This window comes from Podarcis liolepis (assembly GCF_965112155.1).
Source record: "Podarcis liolepis genome assembly, chromosome: 4".
NCBI lineage: Eukaryota > Metazoa > Chordata > Lepidosauria > Squamata > Lacertidae > Podarcis > Podarcis liolepis.
Window position 1 is genome coordinate 59942219 of NC_139558.1, and position 26078 is coordinate 59968296.

Here is a 26078-nt window from a genome sequence, read left to right on the forward strand (position 1 = left end):
ATATTCTCACACTAAAGGCAGACACTTAAAAACAGGCAAAACTAACATGAGAAACTATAATTGGAAATTGCAGAGCTCTGCTTTGTTCTAGTAATAGGAACTTTTACTCTCAGAATAAACGCAAGAATACAGAACATATCCTGCTTACCCAATATTAGTTTAGATCATTTCACTTTATCTTTCTTCTTTCAACACACACAGGTTATTTATCCATCTATCCCAAGAGGCATATTTAAAGGTTCATTCAGCAACACAAGCACAAATATTATTTCCACATAGGAAACTGAGTTATATTGAGCTGGATTATTGGTCTATCTAGCTCAAAATTGTCTACACTGATGGAGTTCTCTCTTGAACCTGCCCTACCTGGATATGCTGAGGTTTCAATCTGGGACCTTCTGCATGCAAAGTAGATGCTCTTCCACTGAGCTACAGCCCTTCCCAAAATTACAGACTCTTTAGAGAACTCATGGGAGCCGTTTGGAACCAAAGAGAAACACCACTATGGGGTACCAAGCAGTCATTTGTTGTTAAATGAACCCAGCTGTTTCAAACATCCCTGTAAAAACGGTTATAAACCAACAGCTTCTGGTCCTTTGGACTTTGAATTGGCCAGTGACAGGGGTTCAGCCAAATTCTTGAATTTATTTGCATCCACAAGCACATTAATTTGCATAGCGTACTTTGCACTGGAAAATTCAGTTTGCATCAGGAAAAATTCTAATGTCCCAGATCAGCCTTTGTCAAACAAGCGCCTTCCAGACATTTTGGATTGCAGCTTTCATTAATCCCATTTCTACCAGCCCACTTTGTTTCCATGCCTCCTGAATTAACGAGAAAAGTCGCTTCCTTCACAATCAGCACTGAAATGCTCTATTCCTCTTCCACCAATCTACTTCACAGGTGGCATTTTTTCCTTTTAGCAAAGGAGGGATCTTTGCCTCTTAAATGGTCAATACCAGGGGTCAGCAAACTTTTTCAGCAGGGGGCCAGTCCACTGACCCTCAGACCTTGTGGGGGGCTGGACTATATTTTGGAGGGGGGAAAATGAAAGAATTCCTATGCTCCACAAATAACCCAGAGATGCATTTTAAATAAAAGGACACATTCTACTCATGTAAAAACACACTGATTCCCGGACTGTCCGCAGGCCAGATTTAGAAGGCAACTGGGCCTTATCCGGCCCCCGGGCCTTAGTTTGCCTACCCATGGTCAATACAGAAATGCAGATTACTAGTCTCTTAGAAAGCTAGTAAGACTAGTAACTTTTGTGGGTTTATTTACAAAGCTGGGTAGGATGTATGTTTAAACAGAAACACCCGTCACACTTTCTATTCAGTGCATCTGGGATACAACTACTAATGACTTTGGTTTTAGCATGAATGCAAACAGCGCAAAGATGAAAAGCAGTTGTCAAATCCTCACTGAAGTACAGAGTATCAACAGCACACAAGTACCCTGTTGAAGTTACTCAAGGAGTAGATTTCTACTGTTATGAAAGCATGTTAAGAACACACAGGTACTGCTTACTTTAAATCTTGTATTTTATGAGACATTTTTGAAGGAGTTAGAAGCAGATATAAAAGGATGCAAAATGCAAAAGAAATGACCAGGCAAGTGGAAAGAGGTAAATGTGGAAACAGAAGTGAGTAGTTATTTTTTTAACACATACTTGTTCAATAGAACTGTAGAAGAGTGTATAGCATCTTTGCAAGCCTTTATGGCTATGCATTTGGAATGTCCCTCTTCATTTCACATGAGTCAAAAACAAAAAGTACAAATTTTTAGTGGCCACACACCTCTCAAATTGATAAGTTATAAACATACTATATAAAAAAATGACCATATTTAACTTATAGGGACATGGGTGGCACTGTGGTCTAAACCACTGAGCCTCCTTGGCTTGCTGATCAGAAGGTCGGCAGTTCGAATCCGTGCAATGGGGTGAACCCCCATTGCTCTGTCCCAACTTCTGCCAACCTAGCAATTCGAAAACATACCAGTGCAAGATACTGCGGCAGGAACATAAACAGTGTTTCCGTGCGCTCTGGCTTCTTGCACCAGAAGCAGTCTAGTCATGCTGGCCACATGACCTGGAAAGCTGTCTGTGGACAAACGTTGGCTCCCTTGGCCTGAAAGCGAGATGAGCACAGCAACCCCATAGTCGCCTTTGATGGGACTTAACTGTCCAGGGGTCATTTATCTATTTTTTACCTATTTAAGTTATAGGCATCTGTGCTTGAAACAAGTCTATAAAAAAGACTTGTTCAAAAATGTGAATGAATGGTTTCAAATTATCTGAGAGAATATTAGGCTTAGACCAGGGTTTCAAATCTTTGCTAAGCCTTGAAGCTCATTGGATAACCTTGGATCAGGCAGTATCTCTCAGTTAACCTACCACACAAGGATTTTGGAAAGGCAAAATGGAAGTAAAAAAGAGCAGATAAAAGCCATGTATAGCAGCCTTCTTTGGAGTAGGATTATTTACACATTCCAACAGATTATGTACTTCACATAAATTCAAGGATACCAGTCTTACTCTTTATTTATATCGAAAGGTTCAAAGTGTTATAGAAAGGACAACTTTCCTTGGGACAAAGTACCATGAACTTTCTCCAGAATTAGATCATTTGGGTCCTATATCCCATGACATAGCAAGCCAAATCTCCAGAGGAAATACATAACCTCAAAAGAAACATACAGGTAAATACAACTCAGAAGCTACTAACATAGGCCACTGTTACTAATAGTTAACAAAACACCTTCGATATAATCTACAAAATTCAAGTAAAGCATTCACACTACCAGCCACACTATACTTTTAGCTAACAACCAGATTTCCTGGCTCAGGGCAAAAACAGAAGCAGTAGCATTCTTCACCACCCCTCATGGGATACACATTTACAGACTCATTTCAAAGCTTTACATTAAGTGCATGAAACATAGTTAAAGCAGGAAACCCGCCTGCTTCCTACACCTGAGTACTGTATTACAGAACCGGTTAGAAGAGCTGACATGATCAAAACCGAGATGCGTCTCAGGGCGACAGAATCGGGGGAGGATGAAAACGTCAATCCCTCTATTTAAAAATAAAGTGGCACTTTTGTGAGGGGGGGGGGCAGGGAAGGAAGGGCGAGTTGCGGATCGAAACGCCGGGCTCCTCCTCCGTCCCCCTAATATACCAACCCCCGTGGGCACTTCTCTGGCAAGGTAAGGAGGGGGAAGCAGGGCAAATGCGAGAGAAGGAACACGCTTCCAGGAACTCAAAGCGCGGACGGGGTGGAGAAGTAATACTGACAGAAAGGCAGTGCCGCTTCCAGGAGCTCAGCGGACACCCCCCCCCCCACGATCCCCTTCCCCAGGCCGGGAGGAGCCGCCCAACCGGCTCTCGCCTCTCCCTCGCTAGACGCAAAGGTCACGGAGGGAACCCGGGAGGGAAGGCGCCGACCCGCCTCGGCTCCCAAAAGCCAGGCCCTGGCGTAGCCCAGCAGCCTGCCCAAGGGCTTCCTGCCTGGGCCTGAGCACAGGGTAGCTCTCCCCCACCCCGCCGGCCAGGTCGCCCCTCACCTTCTGCGCGTTGCTCTGCTGCAGCACATTCTGCTCCACGGTCATGGCCCTGCCCGACTCCGGCTTCCCTCCCCGCCGGCCTGAGGAGGTGCAGCAGCAGCAGCAGGAGACGGCGCTAGCCGAGGGTGGGGAGGGAGCAACGGCAAGGCCGGGCCGGAGTGGACGGGCCGCCGGAGGAGCAGGAGGGAGACGAGGGAGAGGAGCGCGGCGTGGGGAGGCCGCGGCTCGCGATCCACGCAGCCGTGACGCGACGCGCCTGCCGAGGCAAGTGGCAGCCCTGGAAAGGAGCGGGGCGCGCTCAGGCCCGGCGGTGCGCCTGCCGCTTGCTAGGAGTGTACGCGCCGCCGCCGCCGCCTCAACCAAACATGCCCAGCCCAGGAATGTGCTTGGGCTCCTCCCCTTCCCCGCCGCGCCTCCCTCCTCGGCGGCGCAGCCCTGCGCGCTCCCTACTCGGAAGTAAGTCTGGCCGAGTTTGTCCCGGCTAAGCGCGGGCGCGCAGGGCTGCAGCCCGAGCTGCGAGGGGGCAAGTGAGGAAGGGAAGACGCCGCCCAGCTACCGCCGCTACCGGGGAAAGGCGACTGAACGGGAAGCAGGAACTTCTCCTCTTCCCGCCCTTATCCTGCGGCGGCCGTCCAGCTTGCAAAGCCTCTGGGGATCCCTTTTAGCTCCACGGCGGCCTTCCTTTCGGAACAAGGGTCGGGGAAGAGCGCATACCGGCGGCAGGCGGGGCGAGCGGCTAAAGCAGGCCGAGTCATCCCTGCAAGTTTTACCTTGGTGGGGCCGGTTGGCTGCTGCGGATCCCCGCGCCCCTTTCTGTCCTCCAGGCTAGCAAGAAACAATGCGGGAATAATGCTTCTAGCCAGGTGAAGACACTCCAGGAAGTTGTGGAGGTGCAGTAGCCCCTGGGACTGGGAAAGGTTTGGGAACTTTGCTAATACCAGAAAGCTCTAAACGGTTTGGGTACTAGTAGGATTACGTGCTTCCATATGATTCCACCTTCCTCCTGAGAGGGCTTCTGTTTCATATCCTGTTTCTGAGATTAATTTTATGAATAGGTGGGGCAGGGCCTTCTCCACATTGGCAGCCAGGCTCTTGAATTCATCTCCATGGGAGGTACATTTGTGTCACTTCCTGTTTTCTTTTTGACAGTCAGTCAAAGCTATGGTTTTCTGTAGTGTCTCTTGTGACACTGAGGCTGTTAATTTTGCCTCCTCATACTGTGGTTTTTGCTGCTATTACACTGCTGATTTTTGATCAGTGGTTTGGCTTTATGGTTTGATGGGTTTAATCATTTTTAATACACTGTACTGTGCATCACTTTGGACCAAAAAGCAGGATAAAAAGAAACTATGCATGATATTCAGTGAAGTTATGCTCAGGGCACACCTAATGTAATCAATAAACACGTATTACTCACGTCAACTGATTTGTTTTTTTAATTAATATTTCTGTGCTGCCCCATAACCAAAGGTTATCTTGTCACCTTCCTAAAATATTTAAAATAATATAAACAATTTAAACCATAACAATACAACATAAATAGCATCAGACAACTGAGAACTCAATAATGATTATGCTCACAGAGCACAGACAGACAGATCTTAATTACCAGACTTCTGAGATCCTATAAAACCTTTGGAAAAGCTTTAAAAAGCCGAGAGAATTAATGTCTTCCCCTACTGCCAGAAAGAATACATTCTTAGTATGTGAGCCTCTTCAGGAAGGATGTTCTACCATCAGGATACTGTCCTTTGTCACACTTATCCCGGCTAAGGCACCCAGAGAAAGCCTCTGACAATGGCATTGGGGAATGGGATGGTGTTTGTGAGTGAAGTGTAGGCTTTAAAGATTAAAAGCAGCATTTTGAATCTGGATTGGAATCCAGCTCACCTGAAACAAAGCTAATGTAATATACTGTAGTGCAGTTAGCTCTGTCTTGGACTAATGGGACTTCCCTAATTGTTTTCAATGGTAGTTCCATATACAATCCTATGTGTATTTACTCAGAAGCATCCCTGCCTGAGTAGAGCAAGACTTACTCCTAGATAAGTGTGCATGTGGCTGTAGCCTTTGTCTATCCTCTCTCTCAGTCAGTGAATTTGGCATAGAGAAAGAGTATGTTGCAGATTAAGTGAACTACAGTGAGAACCACATGAAAGGTATTAACGGCCCCCTCAAAAGGAGTTTTTCACAATCAGATATCATTAACACATTAATACATTTTAATTTATTATTATTATTATTTGCATTTCTATACCACTCTTCCTTCAAGGATCACAGGAGAGTTTACAAGAACACAAAAATACATACCATAGTAACAAACAAAAACAGTAACCCAACATGCAGTTTAAAAACGCTTGAATTCTTTAATTAGCCAAAGGCCTTGGGAAAAGAGGAATGTTTTTGCCTGGAACCTAAAGATATGTGATGAAGGTGCCAGAAAGAGTGTAACTCCATCAAGAGCAGGCAACCTCCTATCCATCCGGTTTAGGGAGCTGCCCACTAACAGTGACTCAGTCTTATCTGGATTTGAGCTTTAGATTGTTGGCTCTCAGCCAGTCCATTACTGAGACAAGCATTGGTCCAGCACATCCACTGCCACACCTGCAGATGTAGAGGAGAAGTAGAGCTGTGTGTTATCAGCAAATTGCTGGGAACCAAACTCCCAAACTCCAGATGACTTCACTTAGCCGTTTCATGTAGATGTTAAATGTTAACAGCATGGGGATAAAATCACACCCTGAGGAACGCCACAATGAAGGCTCCACTGTGCCAAAGAGCGAGCACTGCCTAAGCATCACCCTCTATAAATGACCATCCAAGTAGGACCAGAATCACTGCAAATCAGTACTGCCCAACTCAGGACAGTCACTCCAGAAGGATACCATGATTGATGGTATCGAAAGCCACTGAGAAGTTGGGGAGAATTAACGAGGACACATTTCCCCTGTCTGTCTCACAACAGGGCCACCAAAGCAGTTTCTGTGCTGAAAATGGGCCTAAAGGCTGATTGAAATGAATCTAGAAAATCAGTTTCCTCCAAGAGTGCCGTGTTCTAGTCACTCACTCAAGAAACTTGCCCAAAAAGGAGAGCTTGGCAACTGGCTTGTAATTATTTAGATTTACTGAATCCAAGGAGGGCTTCTTGAAGAGCGGTTTTACCACTGCCTCCTTTTTGCTTCCTTCACTGCCACCAGTGTTTGATTGCATTTGAATTGAGTTCTCCACTCGCATCGAAGCTGTCTCCCACTTTGTTTCCTCATCCTAAGCTCTGGAATATACCAGGGATCCAAGCAGGCTGCATTAAGCAGGCCAGGGCTTCAAAGGAAGTGTCAGTCATATGAGCCGGAAAATCCCCCAGAGCCATCTGGAAACCCATTGGATGCATCTGCCTCTGAAGGAGGACCACCTTAACATGTCCCCGACATCTACAGAGGGAAAAAAGGGGTTAAACCTAAAGCTCAACAAGAAATGTTGTGACCATGACAGCGGACTGATATCAATATCCCCTACATTCAGATCACTCTGTTCCTACTGAGTTAAAAAAACAAGGTCCAGAGTATGGCCTGCCACATGCGTTGGGTTGATGACATGTTAGGACAGCTCATGGTCATCATGGCAGCCATGAAGTCCTGAACTACCCCAGAGCCTCTTTCATGGATGTTGAAGTTCCCCAAAATCAGCAGTCTGGGAATCTTCAACATCGCCTCTGAGACCAGTTCTGTCCGCTCAGGCAGAGAGACTGCTGGGCAGTGAGGTGAGTGCTAAACTCCATAGAATCCATAATCTGTCCCGATTGTCAAGTGCCAGGAACACACACCCTAGATAACCCCCCAACTGGACAGAGAGCCTGGAGAGAGAAATAATTTCTGTAGACCACAACAGCTCCTCCTACCTGAGCCTCAAGTATGTCCCAATGCTGCACTGAGTACCCAGATGGGCACAGCTGGGTGAAGCCAACCCCAACCTACTCACCCACCCAAGTCTCAGAGATGCAGGCCAGATTGGCCTCCTCGTTCACAATCAGATCATGAGTGAAGTCTTACTTTGATCTGACCTGGCATTCAGCCACAGATCAGAAAGCAATGAAGCCAATAATAATAATAATCATGCATGTCATCATGGCCCAAATCATAGAATTCAGCGTTAAAACAGTGAGGGAATTTGAAGGAGTCCTTAAAGTTTTACGGTATCAGGGTTGTATCAGAAGCCAGGAACTGTCAGCCAGTACTGAAAGGTAATCAGGTTGGAAGCGCAAACCAGAAAGCAGGGCAGAATAATAAGCCAAGAGTCAGGGCGAGAGATCAGGATTATAAACCAAGACATACCAGAGCTGAACTAGACCTTGTAAATTCCTCCGGGTAACAGCTTTTGGTGAAGGTGTCTAATAAACATTTAAATAGGGAAGCAACAGCATCTTAGCTGTCTGTAAAATGAGAAATTTTGCCTGATGAATTGGTTATGTATGGTACTGCCCCAAACAGTTTGCCACAGGGACAAATCTGATGATCAGGTGTATGATTTTTTCTCATGCAGCTGATTGTGAGATGGATAAATCACACAGGGATAATTAATGTAATCAGCTTATCGTGCAAAAGTCCACTCAAGTCAGGAAAAGTATGCTGTTTGTCACACATGGCAATCTTGGTATTTATGCAATTCTCTATGTAGAAATTACTGAAAAATATGCATCCTGTTGTAGCCTACAAGTGCAGAAGACTGTTTACGTCAGAATTAAAAGTTGTCTTTTGTGCATAAGGGGAGTTCTGAGTCAGGGTGTCAAATGCAGGACCACATCACTTTCTTAATCTTCTCCTGTTTCATGCTTCACCAAGTATACAGCTAGGAAATATATTGGCTGACAGCCCTCTTGAAATGCCAAGTCAGGAACTTCTTCATTACAGCATTAATTTCAACTGTTTTATTAAACAGCAATTGAATGACAACACTGCTAAGCATGCTTGCACAAAAATAAGACCCGGAATTTTATCCAATGGAACCAACAGGGCAAAATAACACCTTTGGCGAAACTGATCTTCAGTGGTAAAACAACATGAGTGAAAAAATCAGCACCCGTTTCCCCATGTTCCACATTCCCATTATCGAGGAGCCTGTGGCTATTTCTTTACAAAAATAAAATAAAATAATATTCCTGCGTTAGATGATCACGTGGCAATGGTATAATCTATTTATGATCTAAGTCTCATTAAACTCATTGAGACTTGCTTCCATTCAGACTTGCTTAGGCTCTGGCTAGGAGTGTTTTATTTTGAGTGCAGGCAGGGGAAACATAGTCATCATCTGCATCTGACCATATAATGCAGAAATAAAATACTGCATAAGCTCAGTATTAAATGGCATACCAACTATGCTATTTGTTTACCCGTTGTGTTTAGTAGTTCTTTTGAATGAAAATAATGTTTCACCAATTATTACATCTGAAAGTGTTAATTTCCCAGGAGAACAGTAGTGAGTAGGTGTGTAGGGCAATGAAGCTATTTGTGCCCATCTTTTAATTGACAGTAAATCAGTGATCGCAAATCAGAGTTCAGTTATGCATTTCGGTAAAGGATTTTTTACCACCTGTGCAGGGAGAAGAAATGTTGTGTTCATTTAAAATGGAATAAACTTGAATTCTACAGTTTTAAGAAATGTGTCTATAATTGAATGTAGGAGGGATTGTGCTGGGGAAGGGCACAGGCAACTAATATCATTAGTTCTTTTTGTGTCGGCAGCTTTCTTTTGTACAATCTGTATCTGATTTGATGCTTCAGCCTGATTCTCTATATACATCTTTATTTAGAAGTAAATTCTGTGGAGCACCGAAAAAAGAAATGCCATGGTGCATCTGTAACAGGGAAACCGGACACCTTAATCTGCCCCAGCTGCGGCAAAACATGTCTCTCCCCCATCAGCCTCTAAAGCCATAGCAGGCACTGTAACTCTCCAATGGTCTGACTTTACCCGCAATGGCGCACTCTTACATGGTCTCTCAAGACAGACAGATACCAGCAAAAATCCCATGGAAATAAATAGGGGTTACCCACAAGTAAGTCAGCATAAGCACTGGTGGACTTTGGGCTCTCAAATTCCAGCAGTGCCCTGTGTGGCGCTAAAATTCAGCATCCCCACCTCTCATGCTCCATTCTGCAACATTGTTGTGGCGCCCCCTGCAGCAGGGCACCCAGTGTGGCTGTACCAGTCATGCTACTCTCTCATAGGATTACAGCCTTGAGCTGGACTCACATGATTTCATCCACAAGGTTTGTCAGAGGGATACTCTGAGGTCCAAGCGCTAAGTGAGCAGTGGGAGGGCATGACAAAGTGATGTAGCAACTGCCATATCTGTAGTTATGTTGCTTACAATGGCCAGTCTAGAGGGCAGGAAGTAAGCGAGAGTCTGCTCCTAGCCTGGAACAAGTATAGCGAGCAGCCCAGCAGATCCGGGAGTGGCTCAGCCCCTTCCCTGGAGCACCCCATTCAAAGGTGGTCCTTCAGCTTGCTGCACTTCAGGTAGGTGGAAAGGGGAGCTCTACATGCTGGAGTGAGGCTTGCTGCATTCTGTAAACGGAGGTTGGCAGAGCCGTCCTGGGCTGGACTGAGGAAAACCTCCACCCCATCCACACACACACACACACACACACACACACACACACACACACACACCAGACTGGGGAAGGTTAGATTGCACTCATTCTTAGTAAGTCCCAGAAGAATGTTGTTACGCCCCCAAACATCAACAAACCACTATACAGTGATACCTTGGGTTACATACGCTTCAGGTTACATATGCTTCAGTTTAAAGACTCGGCTAACCCAGAAATATTACCTCGGGTTAAGAACTTTGCTTCAGGATGAGAACAGAAATTTCATGGTGGCGGCGGGGCGGCAGCGGGAGGCCCCATTAGCTAAAGTGGTGCTTCAGGTTAAGAACAGTTTGAGGTTAAATACGGACCTCCAGAACGAATTAAGTACTTAACCCGAGGTACCACTGTAGTATTCAAATCCCCCACAGTAATAATCATGTGAGGAGGGGGCCATGCTTATTGGCTCCAGCTCTCCTGTCTTCTCCTTGCCACCTTTCATCCACGTTTTGGGGAAAAGGTCTGATGTGGGGAGTCTGTTGTACACGCTTCCATGTGTGGATCGTTGGGTGAAGGGTAGAAGAGTCAGTGGTGGAAACAGGGCTGGCAAATGCAGGCCTGCTCTTCTCCCCGTACCGTAACCATCATGTGAGATCTGAATGCCTGAATGAGGCTTATCTCAGCTTGAAAGCTTCCCCTGTCAAGTGGTAATAATAAAGATCTACTTCACAATGAGAAAGTAATTGACCTAAGCATTGTAAAATGCTTGAAATACATAATATAACAATATGAGCTACACTAATAATGTTTGGCCTTCAGCATACAGAAGGAAGGAGAAAGGGAGGCCTCGCAGCTGTAATGGTGTGTAAAGTAGCAATCGGGCATGCGAATTAGTACTTTGTAGTCCCACACATACCCCCACTGTACCATCCTACATATGAAAGCAGATTTTTCCCCCCTGTTGTTTTTACAGCAAATTATATGTTGTTTTGTGCTGTTTACCACACTTACATTTAGACAACAAAGGTCCGTATAGTAAAAGCTATGGTTTTCCCAGTAGTGATGTATAGAAGTGAGAGCTGGACCATAAAGAAGGCTGATCGCCGAAGAATTGATGCTTTTGAATTCTGATGCTGGAGGAGACTCTTGAGAGTCCCATGGACTGCAAGAAGATCAAACCTATCCATTCTTAAGGAAATCAGCCCTGAGTGCTCACTGGAAGGACAGATCCTGAAGCTGAGGCTCCAATACTTTGGCTACCTCCTGAGAAGAGAAGACTCCCTAGAAAAGACCTTGATGTTGGGAAAGATGGAGGGCACAAGGAGAAGGGGACAACAGAGGACGAGATGGTTGGATAGTGTTCTCAAAGCTACCAGCATGAGTTTGACCAAACTGCGGGAGGGAGTGGAAGACAGGAGTGCCTGGCATGCTCTGGTCCATGGGGTCACGAAGAGTTGGAAACGACTAAACAACAAATTATGCTTTCCTTATGTAAGGAATCACATTCAACACCAGTTTCTGTTGTTAAGTAGCTAGTCTGCCACACTCTCTGTATTTGTGCAAATACAGGTGGTTAGTTGCCACAGTAACTAATTGCCAGATATGTCATTTTAAACAGTGATGTCAGCACAAGTAACACTTTTTAAAAAAAAAACCCACGCAACCATTTATTAATTTTTTTGGCAGAGCCAAGTCCCTTATTAATTTGTCACGAAAACTCAACAGGCAGAAGAGTTCATTCCAGAGCAGACTTCAGTATATGAGAATGAACCCTGCATAAATATTAATTTGGAGGATTTATCTGACATCTCTGTTAGGAAGGGACTGATTGAAATCTCAAGTATTTCTTAAATGAGTCAAGTATTCCTTAAAAGCATTAAGCAACAGTCAAGCTAGATATGATGGATGTTGGTGGTAGTCTACTTTTTTATACAAAAAAGCTAGCATAACGCCAAAAGTGAGCTGAATAGACAAAAACGAACCTGAAACAATGGAATAAAGCAAGTCAGGGTGGCGCTACATCTCTTCATGAAAGGCAAATATATATATATATGAGACCAGCTCATGTATGTAAATAAACAAACATGGTTGTCTCTGTCACACGTTCTTTGGATTTTATTTCATGACCTCAGCCCTCAATCTGCCATTTGGAGTAGTAATACTGATCTAATCACAGAATTATTATAAAGGTTGTTGAGTTAAAGTATGCAAACCACATTGAAACACTATATACATATTTAGTATTGTTAGGATTATTTTGAAACTGTATACATCAACATAGCTTTTCATTAAACTTAAAAGCATTAATAGGCACACTGAGTCTTTATGTCAGCTGTAGTCACAAACTGTAATCTATCTAAGAGTAAACTCTGCTTACTGACCTTCACTAGTATGGCATCCTAGATTTGTGGGAGCAAAGTATTTAAATGTTAAATCATGAACAGCTGGGATGAAATAGTAGACTTAAAACAGAGACACATTGCATAAACCTCAGCTCCAATGGCATGGGATGAGATCAAATTGTAATGCTTGTCAAAACTGTGTGATAAATGTCTCAGCAATGATTGCTATTTGCACATCCCAGTCATTGACAACAGTCAAAAATTGAAGTGCTATCTCTGAAATAGTTCATAATGGATGCTTAATCTGAGAGAAGGGCCAATATATGAGTATAGCTGTTAGTTCAGAAACCAATTATGATTGTACCACACTGATTCATGCCTGATGGTAATTGTGAAGTTAAAATTGGAAGGGCTGAACAGCATTTATGGGGCCTGAATTCCAAACTCAGCAGTGTTTTAGCAGCTCTGTAATGTTTGCTCTGCACTTAGATGATCTGCTTAATGTTTTCATGTTTTATTAATGGAATAACACAAGAGATAGTGACAGAGGGGACAAACAAGCTGAAATTAAGCACATTTAACTGTTTATTGAACAATGAAGGCCTAACAGTAGGGTGGCCCCTTAAACATTGCCAAAAAATGAGAAGCACATTACCATATATGCTATTTATATGTACATATGTAAATTCGGAAATAATTATTATGATTTAAATAGAAATACAACACACTTCATTATAGTGGGTTCAGATGTGCCTGTTCAGTCTGCTGCCCAGGTGCTAGCTATTGATTGCTCTTTATTTTTGGACACCCTATCAAATAAGAAACTCTGTTGAACAAGAAGACTGTCCTCTGTAAACTGCAAACGTGGCCATGCTATATACAGTATCACCCACTAATCATTAGTGGGCAATGTATACATTAAAAAGAAACACATAGAGAAGGATGAAATAATAAAAAAGCATTGTAAATCTGGTATTGGTGTAAACCCATTGATACCAATGTCTTGCAAGAAAGGCATACAACTCATGGACCCTGAAAATGGCACTGGTAATGTCTATTTCTAACCACAATGGTTGAAAGGCCAGTGTGGTGTAGTGGTTAAGAGCGGCAGTCTCGTAATCTGGGGAACCGGGTTCGCGTCTCCGCTCCTCCACCTGCAGCTGCTGGGTGACCTTGGGCTAGTCACACTTCTCTGAAGTCTCTCAGCCCCACTCACCTCACAGAGTGTTTGTTGTGAGGGATGAAGGGAAAGGAGAATGTTAGCCGCTTTGAGACTCCTTCGGGTAGTGATAAAGCGGGATATCAAATCCAAACTCTTCTTCTTCTTCTTCTAAAAAAAGAGCAGTGGTTTTCATTTTCTGTGTGTCCATGGAAGATGGGTTTTTTTCCCTTCTGACCGCAGCTCCTCCTGCCTAATAAGTGCTGATCCCAAATTTCAGGAACTATGATCTGTCACAGGGGGGAGTTCTCCTATCTGTTCTGGTACATTGGATACTAAGCTTTATTTATATACAAAATCAAAACATGTAAAATTTCTGCTCGGTATGGCATTTATGATCATTAATTGTAAAACTAAATAGAGCTAGTTAATTCCTCAATGTGAAGATGTTTATGAGTTTTTCAAGTGTAGGTAGACATAGCGTATATATTCCATTTATATCACTGCTGCTCTGACTCATCCTCATCTACAAAGGTTATTTTTTCCTGATGCAGGAAGATGTCAGTTGTCAGATATACAACTGACCCTCTTGAGCACTGCTGAGCTACAGCCTGTTTCTAAGCAGGAGCCTATTATTCTCTGGAGAGAGAGAAAAGTACGCTTACCCACTTGGGCCAGCATTTCTCCTTTGAGCAGCACTGCGTTCCCTTACCTTTGTTAAAACTTATTTTTAAAAAGTTGCTCAATTTCTACAGCACGACAATAGGCATAGGAGCAAAGCAATTAACCAGAGACAGTTGCAATCCTGCCTCCAAAGTCCACACAGATGCTCTGCAGCAGATGGGCTAGACTCTTGGTAACAAATATATGCAATCCATAATAGAAATTCAAAAATGTAGCTTCTCAGAGACAGTTCCTGAAACTGTATAGAAGAGCTGGCATAGAGATGGGAGCCTGCCAGCATTATTTGTGAGTGTTTCTGCAGCATTTAGTCTACCGATAAAATCTTTCACTCAGAAAGCTAAAAATTCAGAGTTTGCTGAAGCTAAGCAGATCTGCAGAAAGACGAGTTGTAGAGAACATGTTTTGCATGTGAAAGGTCCAAGGTTCATTCCGAGCTTCTCCAAGTAGGACTGGGAGAGATCCCTGGAGTGCAGCTGCCAGTTAGTTTAGGGCAGTCCTGAACTAGCTGAACCAAAGGTGCCCTAAGGAACGATCAGAAGTGGTTTGCTGGGTGGAGCGGAGTTACTATGCTAGCTTCCTAGCAGGTGAGTCACTGTGGCGTACCAGGAGGGAGAGCTGTAAGACAGCTGGAAAGTCGGTGTGGTGCAAATGCACTAGCAGGAGCATCTGAATTGCTCAGCTGGTGCATTTGCACTGTGCCGACACCCCTACACTTTGCCCTCCCCTTCTCGGTACACAACACTGACTTATGTGGAATGGGGTGGGTGGGCGGGGGTCACCCTAAGCTACAATATGTATTTTGTTGACTTCGTATGACATGGCGGTATCTTCTAGGAAGGGGGAAAATGGAACAAATCAATATGGAACAAAGACTCCTGTTCACTCTGTCTTCTCCTCCTTCCTACCCCGGTTGATTTCCCCTCCAATCTCTTACCCTTTCTTGGTTACTGCTACGATTGACTTTTGATTATTTAGACTGTTTTGTTATATGAGGGATGGCATGAAAAAAATCAGTCTTTTGGTAGTAAGAATGCAGCAAAAAAGTCTCCATCAGCTTATTGTTCAGCATCCCTCCCTTGCAGGGGCCTCCCCTGGGGACTGGACATTCCTTTTTAAAATCCATTTTTATCACTTCTTTGAGCCTCACAGAATCATAACCTGTTTAAGTTTCATAACACTGAAGTTCTAAATACTTGAGTGCTGACAAAAATACACTGTCATATTATGCACTACTTAGATTTCATTTCCTCCAAATTCCTCGAAGAGTCTGTTCTAGGAAGATTATTTCTCTACATTGCATGTTTGCATGTATGTTCTAAGCAGCAAATATCAAATCAGAGTCCCCCCTCCCCCTTCAAGCCTTTTTCCTCTATAGCACATACATAATCTATGAGTCTAAAACAAATGTAAAGTGTTTTGCATTTGTGTGTAAAAATAGTAGGGCCAAAGTCTGACCAAAGAGGAGTTGATAGAAGTCCCATTGGGACTAGCGTTTCTGGGAAAGGCTGAACTATTCCTAACCTTCTTCTACCAGGAATGCTGTAATTCACTTCTCACTTCTCTGTTTTTATAAACCTTGGCCTTCTCAGAACTATCTGAAATCTAAACTCAATGCTCTGTCAGGTTTGGTAACTTTCAGCCCAATTTAGACCGCAAGATTGGTAAGTAGACACCAGCACAGCTGGCAGGTCTTTCTTACCGGGAGAGTGAAATGTGCTGTCAAAGATAAAGTCCTGCACCCAGCATCTGGAGGTACTTATACAATGTTCGTTGTTTATTATTTATTTTTAAATTTCAAATTTGTCCACTCAACCTAGCTCTAGTCCTCAAATAATAAAAATCAAACATCAAAACCGCATAAACTTGTCTCATGGTAAGTTTCTTTTTGTTCAGAGCTAGGAGATGGTACAAAGTGTGACCGTCCACCTGAGTCCACTGGGTCTTTAGCCTTGGGTCTTTAGTCTTTAGCCCTGACAGAATGAGTCAAGGAGATCTCCGGATGCAGCTGTTATTAAAGAAATATTGAACATTAAAGTATATGGGGTTTCTCTAAAGCTTCACAGGAGAATTTCAGGAACTGTTTCTGATATGACACAGCGGCCACTGTTTTAAAAATGGAGATTTTAAAAATGGCTAAATGTGTTGGATGGCAATTGACTATGTCAGAGTAGAAATCTAACTTTCCTTTGTTTCAGTGGATCTACTCTAACTATGATCTAGTTGGCTAATGCCTGGTATATCTTCAGTTCCACACTATCATACAAAAGGTAAAAGGTCTATTCTACAGACAAACACTGACATCTTCTGGACATTCAGCAGTGGTGTGATTCTGCCCAGCCTAATGTTTGCATAATGGACTTCAAATATCTCCTTGCCAGATCGTCATTGTAAAGAACACTGCAAAACTACAGATTATATAGCATCAAGGATATCATTATATTTTATTGTTACTAAATGAAAGTTGCAAACAGTTTGAAAGGAGCTCTTAAAATTAAACACATTTTGCGGAAAGCAAAGTTCCTGAACTCTGGGTGCAGCTGTATTTGGCAAGCCTACAGGCATGTAGCAAAATTAATGAAAACCATTCAGCTGTCTAACAGTGAGGCAGAGAAAGGGAAGAGATCTTTTGCATGTAAAGCTATTACACCATTCTGAAAGATTCTACCAGTCCCAGTTAATTTCATTTAACATTTCACACATCAGGAAGGCATTATGCACCACTAGAGGGCTCCCTCATATTTTAAAAGAAAAGCTAGAAAGATTTTTAAACAAGAAACGTGTACGTCATGAATTTATTACTTCTAAATTGTTCAGATATAAAAAAGATAGACACCTGATAAGCCACACACGCACTCAAAGGTTGACTGAACTGAAATAATGAATTTCCAAATGAATTTTGATTGAAGAAGTTTCTGGTTCAATTAACCAATCTGTGTAAGCAAATTTTTCTGCACTGATAATCTCACTGTGTTCCAGGGCGAATTTGATAGGACTGAATTATACATGATGCCATGAGAAATTAATTTTTGACTGTTTTTAGCTGTTCTGCACAAACATTTCAATAGGGACAAATGTCAGATTCTACACTTAGGCAGGAAGAACCAGCTGCACAAATATAAGATAGAGGACGCCTGACTTGCCAGTAGTAGTACATGTTAAAAGGATCTAGGGGTCTTAGTAGACCAGAAGCTTAACATAAGTCAACAGTGTGATGCAGCAGCAAAAAAAGCTAATGCTATTCTAGGCTGCATCAACAGAAGTCTAGTGTCCAGATCTACAACATCTGCCACTTCATGCATCTGATGAAGTGGATGGTAGTCCACAAAAGCTTTTGTCAATAAATGTTGTTGGTCTTTAAGATGCTACAAAGACTCTTTGCTGTTTTTGCTGGAGTACTGCAGCACTGCTCCTACCACTTTACAATATATTACATAGGGTGGCGCAAGGACTTTTAGCTGTGCAGTAGAACTTCCCCGCTGTCTCCTCTCCTTGCATGTTCCCCAAATCTGGTAGCTTCGGATGGACAGAGCATTCTATTTCACAGCAATGCCTAAACATCTTTCCTTTATGGAAGAAGACGATCTAAGGGTCACATGGGGAGAGGGAAAGGCAGAGAAGTTCCATTGCATAGCTAAAAGTCCTTGTTCTACTGCAATTGTTCAGCTGGATAGTGTCCCTAGAGATGTTTTTACATGGCCTCCTAGGAGGACAATGGGACACACATGATGGGGATATTTCTAAGCTTCAGATGACCAATCAAGCCCAGAAAACAAGGGCTTTACTGCTTTTCTAAGTGTGCAGTAACTATACTATCAGGTTATGTTGGCTGATGCATTTGTAAGTGTGTTATTGTGTGTTAAGTGGGATTGACTTGGCTGGGGAGGTGGGAAGGGGGGGTGGATGTGTTGTCTTTGTAACATTGCAAAAAGAAAGAAAGAAAAAGAGAATCCAATAACATGTGACTGAAAGGCACGCTTGCTTTCTACCAATTGATTAGACCCTAGACACGAACCTTTTATTCACATTTTAACACCCCTGAGCACAAAAGGCTTCTTATTCAGATGAACATTCTGTTAAATCATACCTTTCCTGAGGTATCACAGGAAAGGCTGGTTGGAAGAACAGAACAATCCATCCCTGCTTTGAGAGCAGGGAACAGGAACTACTAGCAAGAGGACACCACTGTATTCTCTTGTTTGAATGAATTGAGAGTACATGTGTCCGTGCCATATGTTTTAGGGTTGTCAATTTCATGTTGAGGTACAGCTAACTAAAGGCTAAAGTGTTACATCAGGCTTGCCCAAGGGAAGAAGTATTCATTTCAGAATCTAGTGTGAAGGCTCGGCAGAGCTCAGAACGGGCAACGTGAGTATAAGCAGAGCTGTGAATTTGCTTTGCCTCCAGTTGCTGTGTTTAATGTATTCATGCCCAGCATGAGAGGGTTTGAGCAAAAAGAAGAATAAAGAGTCCAGCAAAAAGGAAAGATCGTGCTGTGTGTGTTTTTTTTAAAAAAAATCTAAATACATATACTAACTAATGTGCTAGAAAAAGAAAACACTGGTAGCTTATTTGTGAGGGCAAACGACAAAACTCCACATAGGAATTGAACGAGGAAAGCTTTCCGTTAATATCTGAACAGAGGAAAAATTCACCACCACTTTTCTGCTCCTGTGAGAAAAATAGCTGCTGCAACTCCTCTCCCCCAAATCAGTTGTTGAAATTAATCAATGAAGATTGAGATTAGTAAGAACCATATCAACAAACATCTGCCAGGAGTGGGGTGCATTTAACAAATTCTGCTTTTCCACTTGGGTAAATTATTAATGCACATTTGGTTCATAAATGTTAGTTGTTTATGAGTGTGCAGAGCAAGTAGGATGTAGAATGTGGGGATTTTTAATGTGGCTTTTTGTTATGAGAGCCAGCATGGTGTAGTGGTTAAGAGCAGTGGACTGGTAATTTGGTGAACCTGGTTTGTGTCCCTTCTCCTCCACATGCAGCTGCTGGGTGACCTTGGACTAGTCACACTTCTCTGAAGTCTCCCAGCCTCACTCACCTCACAGATTGTTTGTTGTGGGGAGGAAGGGAAAGGAGATTGCTAGTTGCTTTGAGACTCCTCAAGGGGGGGTGAAAGTCCAAACTACTCCTCCTCCTCCTCCTCCTCCTCCTCCTCCTCCTCCTCTTCTTCTTCTTCTTCTTCTTCTTCTTCTTCTTCTTCTTCTTCTTCTTCAGTATCTGCTGTGGGGAAGCCTGAGTACCTTTGGCGACATGAAAATGGACAAGGGAAGTTTCACGCTTGCCACCGTGTTCCCAAAGGTAGCATTTGCATTCCAGGGGAAGCCTCCTCTTGACACCAATGGTAGCACCCCCCCCCCCCCGATAATCCAAACAGTGTTTTCACTTCTATGGTTTTTGTCAGGTGCATAGCAGGGAGAGAGAGTTAAACTCCACTCCCTACCTCTGTTCAGACTTCCCCATGTGGAACACATATAATTGTTGTGAAACCCAAAGAGACACTAGCATATAATAAGCATGACTATGACCTCAAATTTATGCCATCGAAATAATATCTTCTGTGCATTTTTGAAGTTATGCAACACAATTAAAGATGGCGCAGGGCAGGGCAGCCCTGGGGCAACCAAGATACCATTATACTTTATACCAGCCCTGTCCTAAGGTTTTAGAATTGCTGGAAGGTCCAAATCAATTACACAAACACATGCACACATACATCACCATGGCCTATGCAACATGGTGAGTGTTGAGGGATGGGGGAAGGAACAACATGTTGGAAGAAATGAAAACCCAGTTATTAATAGGGCATTTTAAAAGCTTCACGGTGCCCTTTATCAGTTATGTTTGCCGCTAACCCTAGAAGCAAGAGCAGCTCTGGAAACTCTATCCCACTTTCCAGATGCCTGTTTGTTTAGTGTAAACTCCCTGCAGCACTGATTGTCCTTTTACTGGACAGTACACAGCTCCGCAGCAAGAATGTTGTAATCCTATAAGAAATATAAACTTATTTGATGTGTCCTTTTGACTGCAGAGGCTCCTCATTTAAAACATTCACGTGCATCATTCAGACCAGTGATATACCATGGTAGTTGTTGTGTGTGCTTTTTTTTAAACCATCACGTTGCCTCTTATCACAGCAGAAATAAAAGGTTGCCATTAGCTTAGAATGAGAAATTCCTCAGGATTTGGTTTATATGGAATTATATGCATGAGGCATATGATTGTTTGAAATTACATTACCATGTAATAATAATAATAATAATAATAATAATAATAATAATAATAATAATAATTATTATTATTATTATTATTATTATTATTATTATTATTATTATTATTATTTATTATTTATACCCCACCCATCTGGCTGGGGTTCCCCAGCCACTCTGGGTGGCTTCCAACAAAATATTAAAATACAACAGTCCTTCAGATATTAAAAGCTTCCCTAAACAGGTCTGCCTTCAGATGTCTCCTAAAAGTCTGGTAGTTGTTTTTTCCTTTGACATCTGGTGGGAGGGTAGCTAGTTATAGGATTATATTCCCAAAGTTTTCAGTTTGGGTTTGAATAGGGGCTTTTATAGGGAGTCGGTTGGCTTGTGAGCATGACTGTGCTTAAGGCATACATTCCCAGTAGAAATAATGTCATTTTAGAGCTGCTTTCACACATCCCTTGAATAGATGCTCTCACTCATTATCACATTTATTAGTAGGCATGCAAAATAATGAGGTGGCAATGAGAGAAGGCCCAAAATAATCTTGTTAAAAAAGAATGTGCTAAAGGTCATTATGAGGCAATTTGTTAAAAGTGGGGGAAAGATGGTTGCCAGACATTTGATCCTGAAAACACTCTATTGTTACTGGAATCACATTTCCATATTATACAAGTTAGTGGGGTTTGGTGGTGCAGGAGGCAAGGTGAGGTAAATGTAATCTTGAGCCAAAGGCCAAGTCAGAGTGGGAACCCAGAAACCCTTGACCCTTAGAACAACCCTGAGTTGGAAGCTTTGAAAGGTCTTTGGTCTTGGCCTACAACTAGCAAGACAAAGGAACATGAGAAGACATCTTACACTGAGTTAGATCATTGGTTCATCTAGCTCAGCATTGGCTATACTGAGTGGCAGAAGCAGTCCAGGGTTTCATACTTTCCCAGCCCTATCCAGAGATACTCGGAACAGAATCTGGAACCTCCTGCATACAAAACAGATGCTCTACCACTGAGCTAGAGTCCTTCCCAAAACATTGGGGTGGTCACTTACAAAACACTGTCTTTGGTAAACACAGCTTACAAATGTCGCTTGCCAATAGAAGGACAACTGTCCATTCGACCAGTTTGTGTGAATTGTTAGTGTTCTTTTTAACAAATAAATTCCTTTGAAGCAAATAGAATCCTACAGTTAGTATTTTGAGGTCTGCTGTATTCATTCTTACACAGTTGTTAAATATGGAACTTAGAAGGGGAAAAAGCTTACCTTTCTTGAATACAGAATCTGAAACATCCCATAAGGCAAAAGAACTCTTATGTTAAAGCATTTCATTTTATTCTTTTATATTTCCAATAAATGCATCTTTGGTTTTTCACACAGATTTTTTTTTAATAGAGCAGCTTCCAAAATAAATGGGATTTAAAAATAGCTCACTGGTGTCATTTTAATGCATTATGTTAAAGGAAAATTATCTTACTCTTGCCAGAATTTTCTAAAACTGCTGCTTTAGAAGATTTTTTTCCCAAAGTGAAATTGAGCATGAGAAAAGAACATGTATTTCTTGCACTAAGAGTATACTTTAAAAACAATTATATATTTGTTGTGATCCATGCATTAAACTATTACATGTGCAGTAGTCACACATATCGAACAAGAGTTGTTTGTTAAATACACAGCAATACTTTTGGCAGAAAGTAGCAGAAACAGCTATTTGGTTGGGTTTGTCCAGGGATAGAATCTACGACTGAAATATAAGGCAGTTAGCTATGGCATTTTTCTGGTTCAATGTTATACCACAATGCCTGTTCAGCATTTAGCCCCATGAAGTTTTATGGTTACTGTGCAACCCAAAGCCGCAAATCTGCTGGGCTGGAAGAGGCTAGCGTATGGCACAACCAGGCAACCACTTGGTGGAGGGGCCCTTATGCCAGCAGAGATCACTACTGGTGGAAGTTCACCCACCTGCCCATAGCAGCCAGCAGATGGAAGTGATGCCTATTGCCTATTTGCCAGTGTACCACCCAAGTAGGAGGTAAAGTTGGCAGGGGTGAGGACACCCAGACGGCACAGCCAACCCTGATCAGATAATGGCTGCACCTTTGCAAATGGGTGGATTGCTAGCACATGGGGACATGCCACCACTGGGATGGATACAGATGAAAGTAGATGGTCCAGGATGTGTGCTACTAAGCTGCCCCAGAAGATACCAAAGCACCTGATTGTGGAAGACTACCAACATGAGGTGGGCTTCCCATGCCATGACTCACTAGGAACCTCCATGCCAGGAACCGTCATGGTATGGTATGACATGGGGCCTCGCTCTTTGTGACTTTGTGGAGGCATGTATTAGTCTATGGGCAGGGGGCTGTGAATGGGTGTCTAGTGCATTCACAATATCTTGATAGGGCATGGTGCTGTGGAGCTGACCTCTAGAATGGGGATGATGGCTAAGGTTGTGGTCACCTCGGTGGTGTGCGCTGGCTGGGGCTGCTGAATGCATGCTGACCACCCCAACCCCAACCTCTCTCTCCAACCCCTCTGCATGCAGGTCCTGCCTGTCAGCTCCTGCAGAGGAAGTAGATGACAGACAGGAAAGAGGACCCCACATTCTCAGGAGCATGCTTAGTCTCTGCCGCTAAGCACCTTTGTGATTATTCCCAATTTGCCTCAGAAATTAAATCTTGCACTGTTTAATGAAGTCTTGTTACCCCCCACTTTCTTCAAGATTACAAAGTTCCTGCCTGATGCCACAGATTACATTAAAGAACAGGCAAGAATTTTCTAATCTGCCTCAGGAATCATTGGGCATTTAAAGATGGAACACCCCTATCTTTTGCCAGCACTCATCGCTCCCTGAGAATGTGATTCTAGTCTCAAGGACTGTGATTTCATCTCTGACTTCCTTTCCAAACCATGAACTGAGCTAATATTGGCTTTAAGATTGTGCTGAACCTTTTATAACCATTTACACACTTCTAAAAGGATTATTGTTCAGTTGGCTCAGTAACTGTGGAAGTCAACAGTAGCAAGCCAAGGAGGGTTTTTCTTCATATTGGATGACACTATTACGAGCAATTCTTGATCCAGATATCTTAAAAGAGGTTAGAGATTTGGGAAACTTCAGCTTCGGAGGGAGCAGTTTTCAGAAGCATGCTAAGAAGTTAGCTGCTTCTTTACTGGTGTTCCGCCGACACTTAAAAACATTTCTTTTCAGCAAGCTTTTAACTTTATTGGTGTTTGAGATACTTGTTAGCTTGCTCATTGAGTTAATTTCCCCCCCATGCAGCTTTCAGATTAGAATTTGCTATTTTAATTACTGGGGGTGGGGAGGGAAGGTTGTGTTACTTTTATCTTTGCTTTTGCTGTGTGTATTTTGTTAGCCGCTTTGAGTGGTTTTTACTGAAAAAGAAGAGCAGGGCAGAAATCTTAATATAAATAAATAACATGCTAAGACAAAAGTGGCTAAGCTTTTCTGGCCCAAGGGCCACATCACTACCTCGCAATTCCTCTAGGGCTAGGGGCTACCAAGGAGCATGACCACATAGCTGACATGCACTCATCAAGTGCACATCTACACATGCCACTCAAACAAACATCACCTACATGAAAGGGTTTCCTCACCACCACTGCCCAGCCTTGCTCAGCAGTGCTGTGAAGGGGAAGAGAAATAGCCCTCACTCTTCCTAGCATGGTGCTACTTTCCTCCTTCTCTAGTGACCTTACCACCAGCAACTGTGATACTGGCACTGGATCAGTCACCTTTCCTTTCCTCTGTGCATTGCCACTTCTGGCAGATCAAAGTGCTCCAGACAGAGCACTACAATTTCTGGTTTCCCAGAAAATCAGAGTGGTCTTCCCTGTTGCTGGCATGAGTGGATCACCCATGCTTTTTTCTGGAGCGATTTGATCTACTAGCAGTGGCAGCTTGCAAAGAGGAAAAGAGATTCCTTGCTCAGGATCAATGTTGCTGCCATTTTGCCACAGCCAATTTTGATTCAGCCAGTTCAACTCCTCCCCACCCCCCGATAAAAGAAGTGAGCTATGTGTGTGTAGAGTGGGGTGGGGAATCTTCAGGTTTCTCAAGCACATTTGACGTTGGTGAGGATTAAATTTTTGCTCTTATGTTTATTCAGTCTTTTTATTGCTCTTATTGTGATTTACATGGGGATTGTTTAGTTTTATTGTACACAGTATTTACTGATTATTTATTTATTGCTTATAGCTACTTTTGTAATATTTTTGTAATTATGTAACTTTGTGTTGTGAGCTGCCTTGAGCATGGTTGAAATATGGAAAGGTGGCATACAAGTAAACAATGATGCTGATGGCTCACATGGAGGATAAGGGTATCATTGAGTACTAGCCATGATGGCTGTGTTCTACTGCCACTGTTGGAAGCAATGTGCTTCTGAGTACCACTTGCTTTGGATCACAAGGGGGGCAGGGAGTGCTATTGCGCTCAGCTTCTGTTTGCGAACTTCCCATAGACATCTGGTTGGCTGCTGTGACCACACGGTCACAGGACCACATTTGGCCTATGGCCTGATCCTGCAGGCCTTTTCTTATGTTCTTTTCCTTCTCGCACAGTTAGACATAATGCCTGAATTAGGCTATAGTCAGCATGTAATCGGGACCTAATCTGATCCAGATTTTATTCATAGAACTCATTAAATCATTTTAAAGGAGCTAACATGACACTGAATGTAGATGTGTTGCTTGGTTGTTGAACCTTGTACTTCCTACATCATTTTAGTCATAGGGTGCTTCCAGATAGATGCTTATGGTGGCATTGGTGCTGCACATGCATCCATGCACATTTTTCTCCACATCCACACAATGTCATCTAAGTGTCAGCCAACAATTAAATTCAGATTTACTATTTCCATGGAAAATCTGGTAGCTTTTTAAAAAACTGTTTGCAATATCTGATCGACCCATTTTTTATATTTTTTATATTAGGTTTTAAAAAAAAGTAAAGGACCCCTGGACAGTTAAGTCCAGTCAAAGGCAACTATGGGGTTGAGATGCTCATCTCGCTTTCAGACCAAGGGAGCCGATGTTTGTCCACAGACAGCTTTCCGAGTCATGTGGCCAGCATGACTAAACTGCTTCTGGTGCAACGGAACACCGTGACAGAAACTAGAGTGCGCGGAAACATCGTTTACCTTCCTGCCACAGCGGTACCTATTTATCTACTTGCACTGGCATGCTTTCGAATTGCTAGGTTGGCAGGAGCTGGGACAGAGCAACAGGAGCTCACACTGTCGCGGGGATTCAAACCGCCGACCTTGCGATCAGCAAGCTGAAGCGACTCAGTGGTTTAGACCACAGCGCCACCCGCGTCCCTTATTTGTGTTATTAAGGCCATCTGAAAGTACCAGCTAGCTCCCTGATACAGTATCTCTCATAGGTGACTGTCCAGACTTTGCTTTAAAACTTCTAACAATGGAGAGCCCAGCACCTTCCAAGAATGTCAGCTGAGGATATGAAAATCTTCAATAAGTTATTCTTAGGCTGCTCCTAG

At 43.0% G+C, this 26078-nt stretch overlaps 1 protein-coding gene across 6 annotated transcripts in view; it reads right to left on the reverse strand.

The window, feature by feature from the left end:
* USP25 (ubiquitin specific peptidase 25) overlaps positions 1-26078 on the reverse strand; it is a 94478-nt gene that overhangs the window by 53867 nt on the left and 14533 nt on the right. For 2 of the 6 annotated variants that reach the window (XM_083500692.1, XM_083500691.1), the window contains exon 1: positions 3568-4142. In XM_083500692.1, coding sequence (XP_083356818.1) covers positions 3568-3612 — 45 coding nt within the window. In that variant the 5' untranslated portion in view covers positions 3613-4142. Of the gene's footprint in view, positions 1-2975; positions 3081-3567; positions 4197-4337; positions 4607-26078 lie in introns of those variants that run through there. The other 4 variants (XM_083500688.1, XM_083500693.1, XM_083500689.1 and 1 more) reach the window with 4 other exon arrangements.